The sequence below is a fragment of the Bombina bombina genome, chromosome 12, assembly GCF_027579735.1.
Source record: "Bombina bombina isolate aBomBom1 chromosome 12, aBomBom1.pri, whole genome shotgun sequence".
NCBI classification, from domain to species: domain Eukaryota; kingdom Metazoa; phylum Chordata; class Amphibia; order Anura; family Bombinatoridae; genus Bombina; species Bombina bombina.
The window spans coordinates 121,453,092-121,476,605 of NC_069510.1; the positions used below are offsets into that span (position 1 = coordinate 121,453,092).

Here is a 23,514-nt window from a genome sequence, read left to right on the forward strand (position 1 = left end):
TCTTTACTATTGCCTACTAGCTTATAGGGGGCTAATTACCCACTAGTGATTACCTGGCCATGTCTTTACTATTGCCTACTAGCTTATAGGGGGCTAATTACCCACTAGTGATTACCTGGCCATGTCTTTACTATTGCCTACTAGCTTATAGGGGGCTCAGTAGCCACTAGTGATTACCTGGCCATGTCTTTACTATTGCCTACTAGCTTATAGGGGGCTCAGTACCCACTAGTGATTACCTGGCCATGTCTTTACTATTGCCTACTAGCTTATAGGGGGCTCAGTAGCCACTAGTGATTACCTGGCCATGTCTTTACTATTGCCTACTAGCTTATAGGGGGCTCAGTACCCACTAGTGATTACCTGGCCATGTCTTTAGTTTCCTGGTGGCTTGAAGCCATGCTGACGACATCTATCAGAAGAGGCAGCCCTCCTTCCTTGATCAGCAAAGGGCAGTATTTATCAGCTAGAAATAAGGAGAGCACAAATAAAACATCAGTAGCAGGCGGCTTATTACATGGAATCAACGGTTTGTAAACACAACGCCTCATGTTGTTTATACTTTATAGGCTGGATTACAAGTGGAGCGCAAACAAATATTAGTACTATAGATTACTAACACCACTAACGTTAAATCAATAGCGCTACTATTCTTGCGCTCATATTGCAAGTAAAACGTTTTCACTTAAAGAGGAAGCCTCATGCGCACTAACATTTGTAGGTCAGAGAGTGCAGCCGCTCTATTTCCCCCTCCCTATACACTACAAAAGCGCTAACCCAAAGGTGCACTAATCCAAGTGCGCTAAAGCTGAAGGTGTATTAAGTTGTTCTTCACTTTTTATTTTCAAATCGCTCTCTCTCTTAATAAAAATGGCATTTCTTTCCTAAGATATGGTGAGTCCACGGCATCATCAATTACTGTTGGGAATATCACTCGTTGGCCAGCAGGAGGGGGCAAAGAGCACCACAGTTAAACTGTTAAAGGGACATGAAACCCAAAAATGTTCTTTCATGATTCAGATTTTTTATACAAATTTGATAGTTTTGCCTCAACTGAGGCTTCTTTTTGGAGAAGTGTTCTTCAAACAGTGGTGCTTTCTATTTAGGTCTACCTGCCTTGTCCCTCCCTAATCATCTGTGTCCTCTAGCTTGCGTATTGATTCCCAACAGTAATTGATGATGCCGTGGACTCACCATATCTTAGGAAAGAAGACAAAATGTATGTTTACCTGATAAATTTATTTATTTCCGGATATGGTGAGTCCACAACCCCACCCGTTTTATTAAGACAGTTATTTTTGACTAAACCTCAGGCACCTCTATTCCTTTGTGTTGCTCCTTTTTTCTCAATATCCCTTCGGTCGAATGACTGGGGGTTGTGGGTAAGGGAGTGATACTTAACAGTTTAACTGTGGTGCTCTTTGCCTCCTCCTGCTGGCCAGGAGTGATATTCCCAATAGTAATTGATGATGCCGTGGACTCACCATATCCGGAAAGAAAGAAAATTATCAGGTAAGCATACAATTTGTTTTTCCTCTGAGTGAAGAACAATGCACATGCATACATACACATATATAAACATATATACATAAACATACACACACATATTTATATATATATATATATATATAAAGCAATAGTTGTGCGATAAGCACTCTCACCTCCTCATTGACTGGCCAGGGTGTAAGGAACAATGGTTTTCAATACTGCAAAATAGATCCGCTCTCACTGGACTTTAAATAATAAAACGTGGTTTATTGTTGTTGTGTGGTTTGGTCTGATGAAGGGGACGGTTTGATCCCCCGAAACATCACAACAATAAACCACGTTTTGTTATTTAAAGTCCAGTGAGTGCGGATCTATTTTGCAGTATATATATATATATATATATATATATATATATATACACACACACAAACGTTTTCGGTGCCTTCACCCCTTCCTCAGACAAATAAGGTGCAATGCACAGGTGCTTAATAAAGATGTAGTGAACACCGCCCCCAATGCATGTCCAGTAAAAAAAACAGTACCTCATTCATTTAAATTGTTAACATATATATCAGCAGATACAGTACTGTATATCAATATACAAAATGTGTGTATAGGTAAACCCAACTCCAAACATCTTGTTTATACAAAATCAGCATGAACCTACCTATATGTTTATATCTATTGTTATGATGTAAGCAATCCCACACTGCCTACAACTCGCACCAATCATTCCCCAAACCAACAGACACGTAGACACCCACGGAGTCCGTGGTAGTGATGTCATCAAGGGGGACACATCAGAACCGCACATTCCGTAAGTTGGATAATGGGTCCAATCTTTGAGTCTAAATGGTTACCCTAGATCTGTTTTAGTACCGGATATATTTCACTATAGATAGGTTTGGTATTGTATTATATGTGTGTGATGCTATATTCTTTTTGTGATGATTTTAATAGATCATTTCTGTTGATATATGTTTGAAATTTAAATGATTGAGGTACTGTTTTTTAACTGGACAGTTGCTGCGGGGGGGACTGTGTACACTACATGTGTATTTCACTGGATATTCAAAATTCAAATTTACTGTGACAAGTGTAACGTTTCGGGAACTTTACATCCCCTTCCTCAGACACAAGTGATACAAAAAAGGAGATGTAAAGTTTGAATGATGGAAGGTGAGAGTGCACATCCTGGCTACAGTATATATATATATATATATATATATATATATATATATATATATATATATATATATATATATATATATATATATATATACAGGTAGCCCTCAGTTTACGCCTGGGTTAGGTTCCAGAAGGAATGGTTGTAAATTGAAACCGTTGTAAATTGAAACCCAGTTTGTAATGGAAGTCAATGGGAAGTGAGGGAGATAGGTTCCAGGCCCCTCTCAATATTGTCATAAGTAACACCTAATACATTATTTTTAAAGCTTTGAAATTAAGACTTTAAATGCTAAACAGCATTATAAACCTAATAAAATAATCACACAACACAAAATATATACTTAAACTAAGTTAAATGAATAAAAACATTTGCTAAACAGCATTATAAACATAATACAATTATCACACAACACAGACTTCACTTGCATTTTTCTGCAAACAGTTCTTTCTATGTATTCCAATCTGGACTGATTTATAGACAGGAAGATCTTGTTCCTTTGAAATCTGCTCGATAGCTCAGGTCTGGTTAAACTGAATAATTTCAGCTTGCTTGGCTTTGCTGCAACACAAGCGGACAGCTCCACCTACTGGCTATTTTAATAAATGCACTGCTTCTCAATGCTTTTCAGTAGCAGTCACATGACTGGAAAAAAAGGTTGTTATTCTGAAACGGTGTAAATTGAACCGTTGTAAAACGAGGGCCACCTGTATATATATATATAACATAATTTATGTAAGAACTTACCTGATAAATTCATTTCTTTCATATTAGCAAGAGTCCATGAGCTAGTGACGTATGGGATATACATTCCTACCAGGAGGGGCAAAGTTTCCCAAACCTCAAAATGCCTATAAATACACCCCTCACCACACCCACAATTCAGTTTAACGAATAGCCAAGAAGTGGGGTGACAAAAAAGTGCGAAAGCATATAAAATAAGGAATTGGAATAATTGTGCTTTATACAAAATCATAACCACCACAAAAAAAGGGCGGGCCTCATGGACTCTTGCTAATATGAAAGAAATGAATTTATCAGGTAAGTTCTTACATAAATTATGTTTTCTTTCATGTAATTAGCAAGAGTCCATGAGCTAGTGACGTATGGGATAATGACTACCCAAGATGTGGATCTTTCCACACAAGAGTCACTAGAGAGGGAGGGATAAAATAAAGACAGCCAATTCCTGCTGAAAATAATCCACACCCAAAATAAAGTTTAACGAAAAACATAAGCAGAAGATTCAAACTGAAACCGCTGCCTGAAGTACTTTTCTACCAAAAACTGCTTCAGAAGAAGAAAATACATCAAAATGGTAGAATTTAGTAAAAGTATGCAAAGAGGACCAAGTTGCTGCTTTGCAGATCTGGTCAACCGAAGCTTCATTCCTAAACGCCCAGGAAGTAGAAACTGACCTAGTAGAATGAGCCGTAATTCTCTGAGGCGGAGTTTTACCCGACTCAACATAAGCAAGATGAATTAAAGATTTCAACCAAGATGCCAAAGAAATGGCAGAAGCTTTCTGGCCTTTTCTAGAACCGGAAAAGATAACAAATAGACTAGAAGTCTTACGGAAAGATTTCGTAGCTTCAACATAATATTTCAAAGCTCTAACAACATCCAAAGAATGCAACGATTTCTCCTTAGAATTCTTAGGATTAGGACATAATGAAGGAACCACAATTTCCCTACTAATGTTGTTGGAATTCACAACTTTAGGTAAAAATTCAAAAGAAGTTCGCAACACTGCCTTATCCTGATGAAAAATCAGAAAAGGAGACTCACAAGAAAGAGCAGATAATTCAGAAACTCTTCTGGCAGAAGAGATGGCCAAAAGGAACAAAACTTTCCAAGAAAGTAATTTAATGTCCAATGAATGCATAGGTTCAAACGGAGAAGCTTGAAGAGCTCCCAGAACCAAATTCAAACTCCAAGGAGGAGAAATTGACTTAATGACAGGTTTTATACGTACCAAAGCTTGTACAAAACAATGAATATCAGGAAGAATAGCAATCTTTCTATGAAAAAGAACTGAAAGAGCAGAGATTTGTCCTTTCAAAGAACTTGCGGACAAACCCTTATCTAAACCATCCTGAAGAAACTGTAAAATTCTCGGTATTCTAAAAGAATGCCAAGAAAAATGATGAGAAAGACACCAAGAAATATAAGTCTTCCAGACTCTATAATATATCTCTCGAGATACGGATTTACGAGCCTGTAACATAGTATTAATGACAGAGTCAGAGAAACCTCTTTGACCAAGAATCAAGCGTTCAATCTCCATACCTTTAAATTTAAGGATTTCAGATCCTGATGGAAAAAGGGACCTTGTGACAGAAGGTCTGGTCTTAACGGAAGAGTCCACGGTTGGCAAGAGGCCATCCGGACAAGATCCGCATACCAAAACCTGTGAGGCCATGCCGGAGCTACCAGCAGAACAAACGAGCATTCCTTCAGAATCTTGGAAATTACTCTTGGAAGAAGAACTAGAGGCGGAAAGATATAGGCAGGATGATACTTCCAAGGAAGTGATAATGCATGTACTGCCTCCGCCTGAGGATCCCGGGATCTGGACAGATACCTGGGAAGTTTCTTGTTTAGATGGGACGCCATCAGATCTATTTCTGGAAGTTCCCACATTTGAACAATCTGAAGAAATACTTCTGGGTGAAGAGACCATTCGCCCGGATGCAACGTTTGGCGACTGAGATAATCCGCTTCCCAATTGTCTATACCTGGGATATGAACCGCAGAGATTAGACAGGAGCTGGATTCCGCCCAAACCAAAATTCGAGATACTTCTTTCATAGCCAGAGGACTGTGAGTCCCTCCTTGATGATTGATGTATGCCACAGTTGTGACATTGTCTGTCTGAAAACAAATGAACGATTCTCTCTTCAGAAGAGGCCAAAACTGAAGAGCTCTGAAAATTGCACGGAGTTCCAAAATATTGATCGGTAATCTCACCTCCTGAGATTCCCAAACTCCTTGTGCTGTCAGAGATCCCCACACAGTTCCCCAACCCGTGAGACTTGCATCTGTTGAAATTACAGTCCAGGTCGGAAGCACAAAAGAAGCCCCCTGAATCAAACGATGGTGATCTGTCCACCATGTTAGAGAGTGTCGAACAATCGGTTTTAAAGATATTGTTTGAGAAATCTTCGTGTAATCCTTGCACCATTGCTTCAGCATACAGAGCTGAAGAGGTCGCATGTGAAAACGAGCAAAGGGGATCGCGTCCGATGCAGCAGTCATAAGACCTAGAATTTCCATGCATAAGGCTACCGAAGGGAATGATTGTGACTGAAGGTTTCGACAAGCTGCAATCAATTTTAGACGTCTCTTGTCTGTTAAAGACAGAGTCATGGACACTGAATCCATCTGGAAACCCAGAAAGGTTACCCTTGTCTGAGGAATCAAAGAACTTTTTTGTAAATTGATCCTCCAACCATGATCTTGAAGAAACAACACAAGTCGATTCGTATGAAATTCTGCTAAATGTAAAGACTGAGCAAGTACCAAGATATCGTCCAAATAAGGAAATACCACAATACCCTGTTCTCTGATTACAGACAGAAGGGCACCGAGAACCTTTGTAAAAATTCTTGGAGCTGTAGCTAGGCCAAACGGCAGAGCCACAAACTGGTAATGCTTGTCCAGAAAAGAGAATCTCAGGAACTGATAATGATCTGGATGAATCGGAATATGCAGATATGCATCCTGTAAATCTATTGTGGACATATAATTCCCTTGCTGAACAAAAGGCAAGATAGTCCTTACAGTTACCATTTTGAACGTTGGTATTCGTACATAACGATTCAATATTTTTAGATCCAGAACTGGTCTGAAGGAGTTCTCCTTCTTTGGTACAATGAAGAGATTTGAATAAAACCCCATCCCCTGTTCCGGAACTGGAACTGGCATAATTACTCCAGTCAACTCTAGATCTGAAACACATTTCAGAAACGCTTGAGCTTTTACTGGATTTACTGGGACACGGGAAAGAAAAAATCTCTTTGCAGGAGGTCTCATCTTGAAACCAATCCTGTACCCTTCCGAAACAATGTTCTGAATCCAAAGATTGTGAACAGAATTGATCCAAATTTCTTTGAAAAAACGTAACCTGCCCCCTACCAGCTGAGCTGGAATGAGGGCCGCACCTTCATGTGGACTTAGAAGCAGGCTTTGCCTTTCTAGCTGGCTTGGATTTATTCCAGACTGGAGATGGTTTCCAAACTGAAACTGCTCCTGAAGATGAAGGATCAGGCTTTTGTTCTTTGTTGAAACGAAAGGAACGAAAACGATTATTAGCCCTACTTTTACCTTTAGATTTTTTATCCTGTGGTAAAAAAGTTCCTTTCCCACCAGTAACAGTTGAAATGATGGAATCCAACTGAGAACCAAATAATTTGTTACCCTGGAAAGAAATAGAAAGTAAAGTTGATTTAGAAGCCATATCAGCATTCCAAGTTTTAAGCCATAAAGCTCTTCTAGCTAAAATAGCTAGAGACATAAACCTGACATCAACTCTGATAATATCAAAAATGGCATCACAGATAAAATTATTAGCATGTTGTAGAAGAATAATAATATCATGAGAATCACGATGTGTTACTTGTTGCGCTAAAGTTTCCAACCAAAAAGTTGAAGCTGCAGCAACATCAGCCAAAGATATAGCAGGTCTAAGAAGATTACCTGAACACAGATAAGCTTTTCTTAGGAAGGACTCAATTTTCCTATCTAGAGGATCCTTAAACGAAGTACCATCTGACGTAGGAATAGTAGTACGTTTAGCAAGGGTAGAAATAGCCCCATCAACTTTAGGGATTTTGTCCCAAAATTCCAATCTGTCAGACGGCACAGGATATAAATGCTTAAAACGTTTAGAAGGAGTAAATGAATTACCCAATTTATCCCATTCTTTGGATATTACTGCAGAAATAGCATTAGGAACAGGAAAAACTTCTGGAATAACCACAGGAGCTTTAAATACCTTATCCAAACGTTTAGAATTAGTATCAGGAGGACCAGAATCCTCTATTTCTAAAGCAATTAGTACTTCTTTAAGTAAAGAACGAACAAATTCCATTTTAAATAAATATGAAGATTTATCAGCATCAACCTCAGAGACAGAATCCTCTGAACCAGAGGAGTCATCAGAATCAGAATGATGATGTTCATTTAAAAATTCATCTGTAGGGAGAGAAGTTTTAAAAGATTTTACGTTTACTAGAAGGAGAAATAACAGACATAGCCTTCTTTATGGATTCAGAAACAAAATCTATTATATCATCAGAAACATTCTGCACCTTAGATGTTGAAGGGACTGCAACAGGCAATGGTACTTTACTAAAGGAAATATTATCTGCTTTAACAAGTTTGTCATGACAATCAATACAAACAACAGCTGGAGAAATGGCTACCAAAAGTTTACAGCAGATGCACTTAGCTTTGGTAGATTCAGCACTTGACAGCGATTTTCCTGTAGTATCTTCTGACTCAGATGCAACGTGAGACATCTTGCAATATGTAAGAGAAAAAACAACATATATATAAAGCAAAATTGATCAAATTCCTTAAATGACAGTTTCAGGAATGGGAAAAAATGCCAATAACAAGCCTCTAGCAACCAGAAGCAATAAAAAATGAGACTTAAATAATTGAAACTAAAGCGACGCCCATATTATTTGGCGCCTAAATGCTTTTGGCGCCAAAATGACGCCACATCCGGAACGCCGACATTTTTGGCGCGAAATAACGTCAAAAAATGACGTAACTTCGAATTTTGCGCCAAAAAAGTCCGCGCCAAAAATGACGTAATAAAATGAAGCATTTTCAGCCCCCGCGAGCCTAATAGCCCACCGGGAAGAGTCAAATTTTTGAAGGTAAGAAAAATGAATAAATCAAAAAATGCATTATCCCAAATATGAAACTGACTGTCTGAAAATAAGGAAAGTTGAACATTCTGAGTCAAGGCAAATAAATGTTTGAATACATATATTTAGAACTTTATAAACAAAGTGCCCAACCATAGCTTGGAGTGTCACAGAAAATAAGACTTACTTACCCCAGGACACTCATCTACATATAGCAGATAGCCAAACCAGTACTGAAACGAGAATCAGTAGAGGTAATGGTATATATAAGAGTATATCGTCGATCTGAAAAGGGAGGTAAGAGATGAATCGCTACGACCGATAACAGAGAACCTATGAAATAGACCCCGTAGAAGGAGATCACTGCATTCAAATAGGCAATACTCTTCTCACATCCCTCTGACATTCACTGCACGCTGAGAGGAAAACCGGGCTCCAACTTGCTGCGGAGCGCATATCAACGTAGAATCTAGCACAAACTTACTTCACCACCTCCATCGGAGGCAAAGTTTGTAAAACTGAATTGTGGGTGTGGTGAGGGGTGTATTTATAGGCATTTTGAGGTTTGGGAAACTTTGCCCCTCCTGGTAGGAATGTATATCCCATACGTCACTAGCTCATGGACTCTTGCTAATTACATGAAAGAAATATATATATATACACACACATACACACACACTTTTGAGCCCTTCTCAGTCAAACACCTTGACATGTACCATATATCTTTAAAACACTTTTTATACATTTATTTCAATAATATTTTACACTTAATATGTTAATATATGTATGAGTGTAATATTTTAATATATTTAACGTGTTTTGTGATACTTTTATTTTAATCCTAATACTTTACTTCAGGTTTCAAGTCGTGCTAACTTTTTTATTTTTAACAACTCACAACTTGAGCAATGTTTAGCGCGGCAGCATTATTCATTGAAAGTGTAGGACACTCTGCTTTATATTGTACATAAAACAGGAGAGCCCTGAAGTTTAGCGAAATGTGTAGTTAACTGGCAGCTTAAACACTTATTTGTGGTGTTTAAAGTAAATCTGTCTGGTTTAACAAAAATTATTACCCCCGAGAATGTGCTTTTAGCATGTTGAGATACTTACGATATACAGACACAAGGTTATATAGAGCCCACGTTGCCCAGTGCTGGCTAACAGGGGCGACGCTCTGAGGAAGGAGCCGAAGAATTGGCTCGAATGACCTACAAGAAGAAAGCGAGAAACTGGCTCATCGTCAAGAACTCCTGTGGTTAAGGGGCCTGGTACAAAAAATGTTTTCTGCCATACAGATAAAAGAGCAGCAGAACAAAAATATAACATCTCAAGTACAAAACAGTTTACATTTAAACAGAAATGAATACTGCAGTACTGGGTTTGTACTTCCTACTAATTCCTACTGGCTGATGAGAACAACTATCTCTGGTTTACTGGTGGAGAGGGACACCCACGCATGTACGGCAACACTACATCTGTTTATTCAGGAACACGAGTTTATCAAAAAGCAAAAACCTATTGTTTGTTTCTAGTCCCCTTTAAGGGAAAACGATCTAAAGAAAATCATGTGAATTGAGCATTTCATTGGTTTAGGTGTATATTTAAATATAACTGGGACAATGCAATGAGTCTAACCAATAATACATTATTTTGTTTCAAAGTAAATCATTCCTAATGTTTTGACATTTTATTGGAAACAACCACAATAGCCACCTGCTTGAAAAATGCTTACAATTTACTCTTGTAATATATTTCATTGGAGGTACTGTGTGTGTGTGCGTATCAAGATGATTTCTGTAATGTTTGATTAATCTGGGTATATTCACATTCTGACCTGTAGTTAATGTTTCTTCTGGAATTGAGGTCCCAGCTCTGGATAGCCCCCCACATTCGATCCACCACCTCCTGCCGAGTAGGTTCTCCAATGAACCATGCCTGAGGGCCATCAAACATGATGTGTGACAGCACACCGCAGGCATTGTACGACACCTCAATGCCATCCGCCTTGCTCTCTAAGAGGTTGCTGACAAAAGAACAAAAAACAGAATTTATGCTTACCTGATAAATTACTTTCTCCAACGGTGTGTCCGGTCCTCGGCGTCATCCTTACTTGTGGGATATTCTCTTCCCCAACAGGAAATGGCAAAGAGCCCAGCAAAGCTGGTCACATGATCCCCCCTAGTCTCCGCCTTCCCCAGTCATTCGACCGACGTAAAGGAGGAATATGCATAGGAGAAATCATATGATACCGTGGTGACTGTAGTTAGAGAAAATAATTCAACAGACCTGATCAAAAACCAGGGCGGGCCGTGGACCGGACACACCGTTGGAGAAAGTAATTTATCAGGTAAGCATAAATTCTGTTTTCTCCAACATAGGTGTGTCCGGTCCATGGCGTCATCCTTACTTGTGGGAACCAATACCAAAGCTTTAGGACACGGATGATGGGAGGGAACAAATCAGGTCGCCTAGATGGAAGGCACCACGGCTTGCAAAACCTTTCTCCCAAAAATAGCCTCAGAAGAAGCAAAAGTATCAAATTTGTAGAATTTGGTAAAAGTGTGCAGTGAAGACCAAGTCGCTGCCTTACATATCTGATCAACAGAAGCCTCGTTCTTGAAGGCCCAAGTGGAAGCCACAGCCCTAGTGGAGTGAGCTGTGATTCTTTCAGGAGGCTGCCGTCCGGCAGTCTCATAAGCCAAACGGATAATGCTTTTAAGCCAGAAAGAGAGAGAGGTAGAAGTTGCTTTTTGACCTCTCCTTTTACCAGAATAAACAACAAACAAAGAAAATGTTTGTCTGAAATCCTTAGTAGCTGCTAAGTAAAATTTGAGAGCACGAACTACATCCAAGTTGTGCAACAAACGTTCCTTCTTTGAAACTGGATTAGGACACAAAGAAGGCACGACTATCTCCTGGTTAATATTTTTATTAGAAACAACTTTCGGAAGAAAACCAGGTTTAGTACGCAAAACCACCTTATCTGCATGGAACACCAGATATGGAGGAGAACACTGCAGAGCAGATAACTCTGAAACTCTTCTAGCAGAAGAGATTGCAACCAAAAAACAAAACTTTCCAAGATAATAACTTTATATCAACGGAATGTAGGGGTTCAAACGGAATCCCCTGAAGAACCGAAAGAACTAGATTGAGACTCCAGGGAGGAGTCAAAGGTTTGTAAACAGGCTTGATTCTAACCAGAGCCTGAACAAAAGCCTGTACGTCTGGTACAGCCGCCAGCTTTTTGTGAAGTAAAACAGATAAAGCAGAAATCTGTCCCTTCAAAGAACTTGCAGATAATTCTTTCTCCAAACCCTCTTGAAGAAAGGATAGAATCCTAGGAATTTTTATCTTGTTCCATGGGAATCCTTTAGATTCACACCAACAGATATATCTTTTCCATATTTTATGGTAGATTTTTCTAGTTACAGGCTTTCTAGCCTGAACAAGAGTATCAATGACAGAATCTGAGAACCCTCGCTTTGATAAAATCAAGCGTTCAATCTCCAAGCAGTCAGTTGGAGTGAGGCCAGATTCGGATGTTCGAACGGACCTTGAACAAGAAGGTCCTGTCTCAGAGGTAGCTTCCATGGTGGAGCTGATGACATATTCACCAGGTCTGCATACCAAGTCCTGCGTGGCCAAGCAGGAGCTATCAAGATCACCGATACCCTCTCCTGTTTGATCCTGGCTACCAGCCTGGGAATGAGAGGAAACGGTGGGAACACATAAGCTAGGTTGAAGGTCCAAGGTGCTACTAGTGCATCCACTAGAGCCGCCTTGGGATCCCTGGATCTGGACCCGTAGCAAAGAACCTTGAAGTTCTGTCGAGACGCCATCAGATCCACGTCTGGGATGCCCCATAATTGAGTTATTTGGGCAAAGATTTCCGGATGGAGTTCCCACTCCCCCGGATGAAATGTCTGACGACTCAGAAAATCCGCTTCCCAATTTTCCACTCCTGGGATGTGGATTGCAGACAAGTGGCAGGAGTGATTCTCTGCCCATTTAATTATTTTGGTCACTTCTTCCATCGCCAGGGAACTCCTTGTTCCCCCCTGATGGTTGATATACGCAACAGTCGTCATGTTGTCTGATTGAAACCTTATGAATTTGGCCTTTGCAAGCTGAGGCCAAGCTCTGAGAGCATTGAATATCGCTCTCAGTTCCAGAATGTTTATCGGTAGAAGAGATTCTTCCCGAGACCAAAGCCCCTGAGCTTTCAGGGGTTCCCAGACCGCGCCCCAGCCCACCAGACTGGCGTCGGTCGTGACAATGACCCACTCTGGTCTGCGGAAGCTCATCCCTTGTGACAGGTTGTCCAGGGTCAGCCACCAACGGAGTGAATCTCTGGTCCTCTGATCTACTTGTATCGTTGGAGACAAGTCTGTATAATCCCCATTCCACTGTCTGAGCATGCACAGTTGTAATGGTCTTAGATGAATTCGCGCAAAAGGAACTATGTCCATTGCCGCAACCATCAAACCTATTACTTCCATGCACTGCGCTATGGAAGGAAGAAGAACAGAATGAAGTACTTGACAAGAGTTTAGAAGTTTTGATTTTCTGGCTTCTGTCAGAAAAATCTTCATTTCTAAGGAGTCTATTATTGTTCCCAAGAAGGGGACTCTTGTTGACGGTGATAGAGAACTTTTCTCTACGTTCACTTTCCACCCGTGAGATCTGAGAAAGGCTAGGACAATGTCCGTATGAGCCTTTGCTTGTGGCAGGGACGACGCTTGAATTAGAATGTCGTCCAAGTAAGGTACTACTGCAATGCCCCTCGGTCTTAGCACCGCTAGAAGGGACCCTAGTACCTTTGTGAAAATTCTCGGGGCAGTGGCTAATCCGAATGGAAGTGCCACGAACTGGTAATGTTTGTCCAGAAACGCGAACCTTAGGAACTGATGATGTTCCTTGTGGATAGGAATATGTAGATACGCATCCTTTAAATCCACCGTGGTCATGAATTGACCTTCCTGGATGGTAGGAAGAATTGTTCGAATGGTTTCCATCTTGAACGATGGAACCCTTAGAAATTTGTTCAAGATCTTGAGATCCAAGATTGGTCTGAATGTTCCCTCTTTTTTGGGAACTATGAACAGATTTGAGTAGAATCCCATCCCTCGTTCCTTCAATGGAACAGGATGAATCACTCCCATTTTTAACAGGTCTTCTACACAATGTAAGAATGCCTTTTTTTTATGTGGTCTGAAGACAATTGAGACCTGTGGAATCTTCCCCTTGGGGGTAGTTCCTTGAATTCCAGAAGATAACCTTGGGAGACTATTTCTAGAGCCCAAGGATCCAGAACATCTCTTGCCCATGCCTGAGCGAAGAGAGAAAGTCTGCCCCCCACCAGATCCGGTCCCGGATCGGGGGCCAACATCTCATGCTGTCTTGGTAGCAGTGGCAGGTTTCTTGGCCTGCTTACCTTTGTTCCAGCCTTGCATGGGCCTCCAGGCTGGCTTGGCTTGAGACGTATTACCCTCTTGCTTAGAGGGTGTAGAGCTTGAGGCTGGTCCGTTTCTACGAAAGGGACGAAAATTAGGCTTATTTTTAGCCTTGAAAGACCTATCCTGAGGAAGGGCATGGCCCTTTCCCCCAGTGATATCTGAAATAATCTCTTTCAAGTCAGGGCCAAACAGCGTTTTCCCCTTGAAAGGAATATTAAGCAATTTGTTCTTGGATGACGCATCCGCTGACCAAGACTTTAGCCATAGCGCTCTGCGCGCCACAATAGCAAACCCTGAATTTTTCGCCGCTAATCTAGCTAATTGCAGGGTAGCGTCTAGAGTAAAAGAATTAGCCAATTTAAGAGCACGAATTCTGTCCATAATCTCCTCATAAGGGGTAACTTTATATAGCTAAAAAGGTAATTACACACAAGTATGATAGATTTAAAATTATATTTATTTGGTGTAAAACAATGGAGGTTAAAATCTCCTAGGAAGATTTTAAAACAAATAAAATAAACTAGTAATCTTTAGAAATATTAGCTGCGTTAGCAACAATGTTACCATAACATAACATAAAGTAACTCAAAATGATATTGGAAATAATAATGTAAAACTCACATTAGTTTTATTAGACCCTGTCCCAAAACATATGGATTGGAATGGGGTATAATTAACCTCCCGTTAAACACGGTGGGAATAACTAAAAATGCAGAGCTTGATGGTACTGTTCTTTAGGCTACGAGACTGATAAATAGGGTGCTAAAAATAGGAGCACGGTATATATCAGTGGAGCTATGGATCCATAACAGTGTGGCAGCCGCAGTTAGGATTCAAAAGAGGGAGTGCTTGACAAACGCCGCACTCGATTGAGAATCTTTAACACTAACCCCTTGTTACAAGGGTAGCTGCGGTACCAAAAGGAAATATATATATATCATAAATACGTAATTATGTATCACAAGCTGGTAAATATATACTGAAGAAAAATCATAACAAGGGTGTCAGCAATCTGTGCAACACTTCAATTAGAATACAAGTGCAACTTATTCTGTGCAAATGTAAAAATCAATACATACAATAAAAAATCAATACATACAATAAAATTCCAAAAATAACAGTGTCAATCCTATATGATAAAAGCAAATATGTGAAACAATGAGTGGGTGACAAGTAGTAAGTGTAAAATTGGGTAAAAAGAACAATATCACATAAAAAAATCACATAAAAAGTTGTGCGTGAACGCTAAAAACTGTGCGTGAACACTAAAAAACTTTAAATGAATTCCTGACTTGTTAAAAAATGTATATATAACGATCCAAAAAACGTTCGTGGTGATATAATGTTAGTGAAAAAAGAATAAATCCCTTAAAAATAGAAAGTACAAAATGCCAATGTCAATTTATCCAACAAGGTGATTATAAGTAAAATCTTATTCCCTGTGAAAAAACTTGTTACAATTGCTGGTGAAGGATCGTCCAAAGGAATCCTTTTGGGGATCTCAGCTGGGTCTGTGAGGTATCGATGTGCCCTAAAAACAAAGATACAACATAGTGTAGCCGAATTTCCAAAAAAGAATAATCAAAAAGATGCTTACCAATGTTGTCTACGCGTTTCGGTCCATACAAGACCTTTTTCAAGACTGATTCATTGGTAAGCTAAGCATCTTTATATAGGCCTACTGATTGTTTGACCGGAAATGGCTGAATTTACTTCCGGTTTTCGATATTACTATAAATTGTCTTATAAGTAATATCGAAAACCGGAAGTAAATTCAGCCATTTCCGGTCAAACAATCAGTAGGCCTATATAAAGATGCTTAGCTTACCAATGAATCAGTCTTGAAAAAGGTCTTGTATGGACCGAAACGCGTAGACAACATTGGTAAGCATCTTTTTGATTATTCTTTTTTGGAAATTCGGCTACACTATGTTGTATCTTTGTTTTTAGGGCACATCGATACCTCACAGACCCAGCTGAGATCCCCAAAAGGATTCCTTTGGACGATCCTTCACCAGCAATTGTAACAAGTTTTTTCACAGGGAATAAGATTTTACTTATAATCACCTTGTTGGATAAATTGACATTGGCATTTTGTACTTTCTATTTTTAAGGGATTTATTCTTTTTTCACTAACATTATATCACCACGAACGTTTTTTGGATCGTTATATATACATTTTTTAACAAGTCAGGAATTCATTTAAAGTTTTTTAGCGTTCACGCACAGTTTTTAGCGTTCACGCACGACTTTTTATGTGATTTTTTTATGTGATATTGTTTTTTTTTACCCAATTTTACACTTACTACTTGTCACTCACTCATTGTTTCACATATTTGCTTTTATCATATAGGATTGACACTGTCATTTTTGGAATTTTATTGTATGTATTGATTTTTTATTGTATGTATTGATTTTTACATTTGCACAGAATAAGTTGCACTTGTATTCTAATTGAAGTGTTGCACAGATTGCTGACACCCTTGTTATGATTTTTCTTCAGTATATATTTACCAGCTTGTGATACATAATTACGTATTTATGATATATATATATTTCCTTTTGGTACCGCAGCTACCCTTGTAACAAGGGGTTAGTGTTAAAGATTCTCAATCGAGTGCGGCGTTTGTCAAGCACTCCCTCTTTTGAATCCTAACTGCGGCTGCCACACTGTTATGGATCCATAGCTCCACTGATATATACCGTGCTCCTATTTTTAGCACCCTATTTATCAGTCTCGTAGCCTAAAGAACAGTACCATCAAGCTCTGCATTTTTAGTTATTCCCACCGTGTTTAACGGGAGGTTAATTATACCCCATTCCAATCCATATGTTTTGGGACAGGGTCTAATAAAACTAATGTGAGTTTTACATTATTATTTCCAATATCATTTTGAGTTACTTTATGTTATGTTATGGTAACATTGTTGCTAACGCAGCTAATATTTCTAAAGATTACTAGTTTATTTTATTTGTTTTAAAATCTTCCTAGGAGATTTTAACCTCCATTGTTTTACACCAAATAAATATAATTTTAAATCTATCATACTTGTGTGTAATTACCTTTTTAGCCTTTTTATGGCGCTGTGATCACTACCACCTTTTTTAGTATACATTTTTGAGGGGATTGGTTAGACCCCTTTTGTGACTCACAGCTTAAGGTATATCTTAGCGCTGATATATCACATTATCCTTTATCGTAACTTTATATAGCGACTTTTCTAGTTCATCAAACCAAAAAGACGCTGCTGTAGTAACAGGAACAATGCATGAAATTGGCTGTAGAAGGTAACCTTGCTGAACAAACATCTTTTTAAGCAAACCTTCTAACTTTTTATCCATAGGATCTTTGAAAGCACAACTATCTTCTATAGGTATAGTGGTGCGTTTGTTTAAGGTAGAGACCGCCCCCTCGACCTTAGGGACTGTCTGCCATAAGTCCTTTCTGGGGTCGACTATAGGAAACAATTTCTTAAATATAGGGGGAGGGACAAAAGGTATGCCGGGCCTTTCCCATTCTTTGTTTACAATATCCACCACCCTCTTGGGTATAGGAAAAGCTTCGGGGGGCACCGGGACCTCTAGAAACTTGTCCATCTTACATAATTTCTCTGGAACGACCAAATTGTCACAATCATCCAGAGTAGAAAGCACCTCCTTAAGCAGAGCGTGGAGATGTTCCAATTTAAATTTGAATGTAATAACATCAGGTTCAGCTTGTTGAGAAATTTTTCCTGAATCTGAAATTTCTCCCTCAGACAAAACCTCCCTAGCCCCTTCAGACTGGTGTAAGGGCAAGTCAGAACCATTATCCTCTGCGCCCTCATGCTCTACAGTATCTAAAACAGAGCAGTCGCGCTTTCGCTGATAAGTGGGCATTTTGGCTAAAATGTTTTTAATAGAATTATCCATTACAGCCGTTAATTGTTGCATAGTAAGAATAATAGGCGCACTAGATGTACTAGGGGCCTCTTGTGTGGGCAAGACTGGTGTAGACACATAAGGGGATGATGCAGTACCATGCTTACTCCCCTCACTAGAGGAATCATCTTGGGCATCATTTTCACTATCACATGCATCACATATATTTAAATGAGAAGGAACTTTGGCTTCCTGACATACAGAACATAGTCTATCTGAAGGTACAGACATGATAAACAGGCATAAACTTGATAACAAAGTACAAAAAACGTTTTAAAATAAAACCGTTACTGTCACTTTAAATTTTAAACTGAACACACTTTATTACTGAATATGCGAAAAAGTATGAAGGAATTGTCCAAAATTCACCAAAATTTCACCACAGTGTCATAAAGCCTTGAAAGTATTGCACACCAAATTTGAAAGATTTAACTCTAAAAATAACGGAACCGGAGCCGTTTTTACATTTAACCCCTATACAGTCCCTGGTATCTGCTTTGCTGAGACCCAACCAAGCCCAGAGGGGAATACGATACCAAATGACGCCTTCAACACGCTTTTTCAGTGTATCTGAGCTCCTCACACATGCATCTGCATGCTCTGACTCCCAAAAAACAACTGCGCATTAGTGGCGCGAAACTGAGGCTCTGCCTAAGACTAGAGAAGGCCCCCAGTGAAAAAGGTGTCCAAAACAGTGCCTGCCGTTTTTATTACCAACATACCCAGATAAAAACAACTCCTCAGAGAAATAAACCATTAAACATGCTTATAAAACAAACGTTTTAGCCCAGAAAAATGTCTACCAGTCTTTACAGCCCTTGTGAAGCCCTTTATAAATTGTTATTAAAATGGCTTACCGGATCCCATAGGGAAAATGACAGCTTCCAGCATTACCAAGTCTTGTTAGAAATGTGTCATACTTCAAGCAGTAAAAGTCTGCACACTGTTCCCCCAACTGAAGTTACTTCATCTCAACAGTCCTGTGTGGAACAGCCATCGATTTTAGTAACGGTTGCTAAAATCATCTTCCTCTTACAAACAGAAATCTTCATCTCTTTTCTGTTTCAGAGTAAATAGTACATACCAGCACTATTTTAAAATAACAAACTCTTGATTGAAGCAATAAAACTACATTTAAACACCAAAAAACTCTAAGCCATCTCCGTGGAGATGTTGCCTGTACAACGGCAAAGAGAATGACTGGGGAAGGCGGAGCCTAGGGGGGATCATGTGACCAGCTTTGCTGGGCTCTTTGCCATTTCCTGTTGGGGAAGAGAATATCCCACAAGTAAGGATGACGCCGTGGACCGGACACACCTATGTTGGAGAAAAGTGTGTATGAATATATAAATGCATTAGCTTGCTGCCCTTGTAAATCATATCTGTGCAATACTCTTACCTGAAAACTGTAATGAACTGTGAGGTCATCAGTTGCGGACGTAGCTCACGCACTTCTGCTACATTTCCCAGCAGCCCGAGCATGTTGCGATGAAGTTCTTGCTTCTCTGGAAATTCCTAAAGTTACCAGAGGTAGAAAAGGTAAAAAGACGATTACAGTGGCATTGCAATCATCACACGCTAGCACTCAAGCAAAAGAACTGCACTATCAGTCAAAAGTTGTACAACACCTCCATTTTACACAGTTTAAAGTCTCAATGTACTTTTAAATGAAAGCACAAACAAATGGAGATAGAAAATGAATCATGGCATTGTTATGATTAAAGGACCAGTAAATACATACTAGATTTGCACAAACAACAAACACATGATAAAAAAACAATGCAATAGCACTTAGTCTGAACTTCACATGAGTAGTAGATTTCTTTTCTATTTCCACTCTCCCTGTATCATGTGACAGCCATCAGCCAATCACAAATGCATATACGTATATTCTGTTAATTCCTGCACATGCTCAGTAGGAGCTGGTGACTCAAAAAGTGTAAATATAAAAAGACTGCACATTTTGCTAATGGAAGTAAATTGGAAAGTTGTTTAAAAATCGCTGCTCTATCTGAATCATAAAAACTTAGTTTTGACTTGAGTGTCCCTTTAACAAAATGTAATCTAAATTTTTGACTCATCAATAAAGACATTGTTAGCAGATACCGTATAAGAGCCAGATACACTAGTGGCATTCTTACTACAATGGAAATTAAATTTTGTTCCAAAAACTGTTGCAGTAGATCCCACAAATATGTTGCATGTGTTGTCTGCTTTCACCCTTCTGTCCAGTTTATCCCAACCCAGCTTGATGGGTATTAAGTCTAAAGGTTGATTTGAAGCCTTAACGTCTTGTTCTTTTCTTCTAAGGTAATTCTGTCATAGCCTGATTTGTGCCATTGCCTTGCTATAGGATGAACCCTTACAAACTAGACATACAGTGGGGCAAAAAAGTATTTAGTCAGCCACCAATTGTGCAAGTTCTCCCACTTAAGAAGATGAGAGAGGCCTGTAATTTTCATCATAGGTATACCTCAACTATGAGAGACAAAATGTGGAAACAAATCCAGACAATCACATTGTCTGATTTAGAAAGAATTTATTTGCATATTATGGTGGAAAATAAATATTTGGTCACCTACAAACAAGCAAGATTTCTGGCTCTCACAGACCTGTATCTTCTTCTTTAAGAGGCTCCTCTGTCCTCCACTCATTACCTGTAGTAATGGCACCTGTTTGAACTTGTTATCAGTATAAAAGACACCTGTCCACAACCTCAAACAGTCACACTCCGAACTCCACTATGGTGAAGACCAAAGAGCTGTCGAAGGACACCAGAAACAAAATTGTAGACCTGCACCAGGCTGGGAAGACTGAATCTGCAATAGGCAAGCAGCTTGGTGTGAAGAAATCAACTGTGGGAGCAATAATTAGAAAATGGAAGACATACAAGACCACTGATAATCTCCCTCGATCTGGGGCTCCACGCAAAATCTCACCCCGTGGGGTCAAAATGATCACAAGAACGGTGAGAAAACATCCCAGAACCACACAGGGGGACCTAGTGAATGACCTGCAGAGAGCTGGGACCAACGTAACAAAGGCTACCATCAGTAATACACTACGCCGCCAAGGACTCAGATCCTGCAGTACCAGACGTGTCCCCCTGCTTAAGCCAGTACATGTCCGGGCCCGTCTGAAGTATGCTAGAGAGCATTTGGATGATCCAGAAGCGGATTGGGAGAATGTCATATGGTCAGATGAAACCAAAGTAGAACTGTTTGGTAGAAACACAACTCGTCGTGTCTGGAGGAGAGAGAATGCTGAGTTGCAACTAAAGAACACCATACCTACTGTGAAGCATGTGGGTGGCAACATCATGCTTTGGGGCTGTTTCTCTGCAAAGGGAACAGGACGACTGATCCGTGTACATGAAAGAATGAATGGGGCCATGTATCGTGAGATTTTGAGTGCAAACCTCCTTCCATCAGCAAGGGCATTGAAGATGAAACGTGGCTGGGTCTTTCAGCATGACAATGATCCCAAACACCCCGCCCGGGCAACAAAGGAGTGGCTTCGTAAGAAGCATTTCAAGGTCCTGGAGTGGCCTAGCCAGTCTCCATATCTCAAACCCATAGAAAACCTTTGGAGGGAGTTGAAAGTCTGTGTTGCCCAGCGACAGCCCCAAAACATCACTGCTCTAGAGGAGATCTGCATGCAGGGATGGGCCAACATACCAGCAACAGTGTGTGGCAACCTTGTGAAGACTTACAGAAAACGTTTGACCTCTGTCGTTGCCAACAAAGGATATATAACAAAGTATTGAGATGAACTTTTGATATTGACCAAATACTTATTTTCCACCATAATATGCAAATACATTCTTTCCAAATCAGACAATATGATTGTCTGGATTTGTTTCCACATTTTGTCTCTCATAGTTGAGGTATACCTGGGATGAAAATTACAGGCCTCTCTCATCTTCTTAAGTGGGAGAACTTGCACAATTGGTGGCTGACTAAATACTTTTTTGCCCCACTGTATATCAGAGGCTATTGCATGGTGCTGCAGAAGACTGTGGCAGTGTTTTTGGTTCAGGGTGCCACTCATTGTGCAAGTCCAGCAAAATAGCCCCAGAGAATCTTGCTTCAATCAGTTGTTGTCACACAATTAGTAACTATCATTTTGCCAGCTCAGAACCCAAGATTTCAAATGTTGGCTCATCTGTCCCTAAGACCTTCTTCCAGTGTTCTGTAGTCCACCGGTAGTGTTTCCTGGTCCAGTAAAGCCTCTTTTTGATATTTCTTTTTATTGAGGATTGAACACGTACACATAGTTAAAGGGACACTGAAACCAATTTTTTTATTTCATGATTCAGATAGAGCAGCAATTTTAAGCCACTTTCTAATTTATTCCTATTATCAATTTTTCTTCGTTCTCTTGCTATCTTTATTTTAAAAAGAAGACATCTAAGCTTTTTTTTAATTCAGAACTCTGGACAGCACTTTTTTATTGGAGGATGAGTTTATCCACCAATCAGCAAGAACATCCCAGGTTGATCACCAAAAATGGGCCGGCATCTAAACTTACTTTCTTGCATTTCAAATAAAGATACCAAGAGAATGAAGAAAATTTGATAATGGGAGTAAATTAGAAAGTTGCTTAAAATGTCATGCTCTATCTGAATCACGAAAGAAAAATTTTGGGTACAGTGTCCCTTTAACATTTACAGTATCATGTACCATTTAGAATTTTACCACTAATAAAAAAAAGGAAAAAACTGTGTACAGCTTATTAAACAATTATAAGACATGTCAAACAGAAACCATACCCATGAATCAACCCTCAGCCTCATTTAAATAATATCAATAACCCACAAAAACTGCATAGGGCCTGATATTCGAGAGAAATCACACAACATATATTTAGCCTGAGCGGTGAGGCTATGAATATCAGGCTCATAGACAAAAACAACCTTATAATGCATAGCCCCTTCTTCCGTTCTCTCTCCCCCAGACACTTCATTGCCACCACCAGCTACACAGCCATTCTCCTCTTAGGTTCGCTTCCAATAAATATTACTTCAAAAGGTGAAATAAGTCTCTGAATCCTAATATCTAAAGTCTGGAGATCTGTACCCCACTTGTTAAAAATAATAATCAATATTTATATCCAACACAAACTGTTTTCCGCATGTTCAAGTAATAGTTTGATCTAATAAATTATCTTTAAATTCTGAGAATTTCGGGATTTCCAATATTTTGAAACTATATTTCTTCCTAGGAGAATAGCTGTGTTCAGAAATATCCTATCACCAACTTCACCAATTAACAAGAAGAGAATTTGTTTCCAAGAAAATGTAATACTTTTTGTTACCCCTTTACCACTCCAGTAACTCAGTGTCCCCCAAAACCAATGTAGTATAGGGCATGACCATAGGCAATGTATCAGGACAACGCACTCTATCACTATTTATATTTATTTTACCAAAAGACTCTGGGGTGAGATAGACCTGATAAAATCATTTTTTAATGTTGCTCCCTATACGATTTAGCAATCATAGCTCATAGCTTTTTTAAACTCCAGACACTTGACTGTACATCCACATTTCTCCAACCCTTGGCAACCAATTTGATTC

At 39.4% G+C, this 23,514-nt stretch overlaps 1 protein-coding gene across 3 annotated transcripts in view; it reads right to left on the bottom strand.

The window, feature by feature from the left end:
• ZER1 (zyg-11 related cell cycle regulator) overlaps positions 1-23,514 on the bottom strand; it is a 112,928-nt gene that overhangs the window by 10,678 nt on the left and 78,736 nt on the right. For all 3 annotated transcript variants that reach the window (XM_053695733.1, XM_053695735.1, XM_053695734.1), the window contains exons 12-15: positions 19,336-19,451; positions 10,391-10,579; positions 9,667-9,764; positions 364-466 (exon numbers count right to left, since the gene is read on the bottom strand). In XM_053695733.1, the coding sequence (XP_053551708.1) occupies positions 364-466; positions 9,667-9,764; positions 10,391-10,579; positions 19,336-19,451 (506 nt within the window). The remainder of the gene's footprint in view (positions 1-363; positions 467-9,666; positions 9,765-10,390; positions 10,580-19,335; positions 19,452-23,514) is intronic.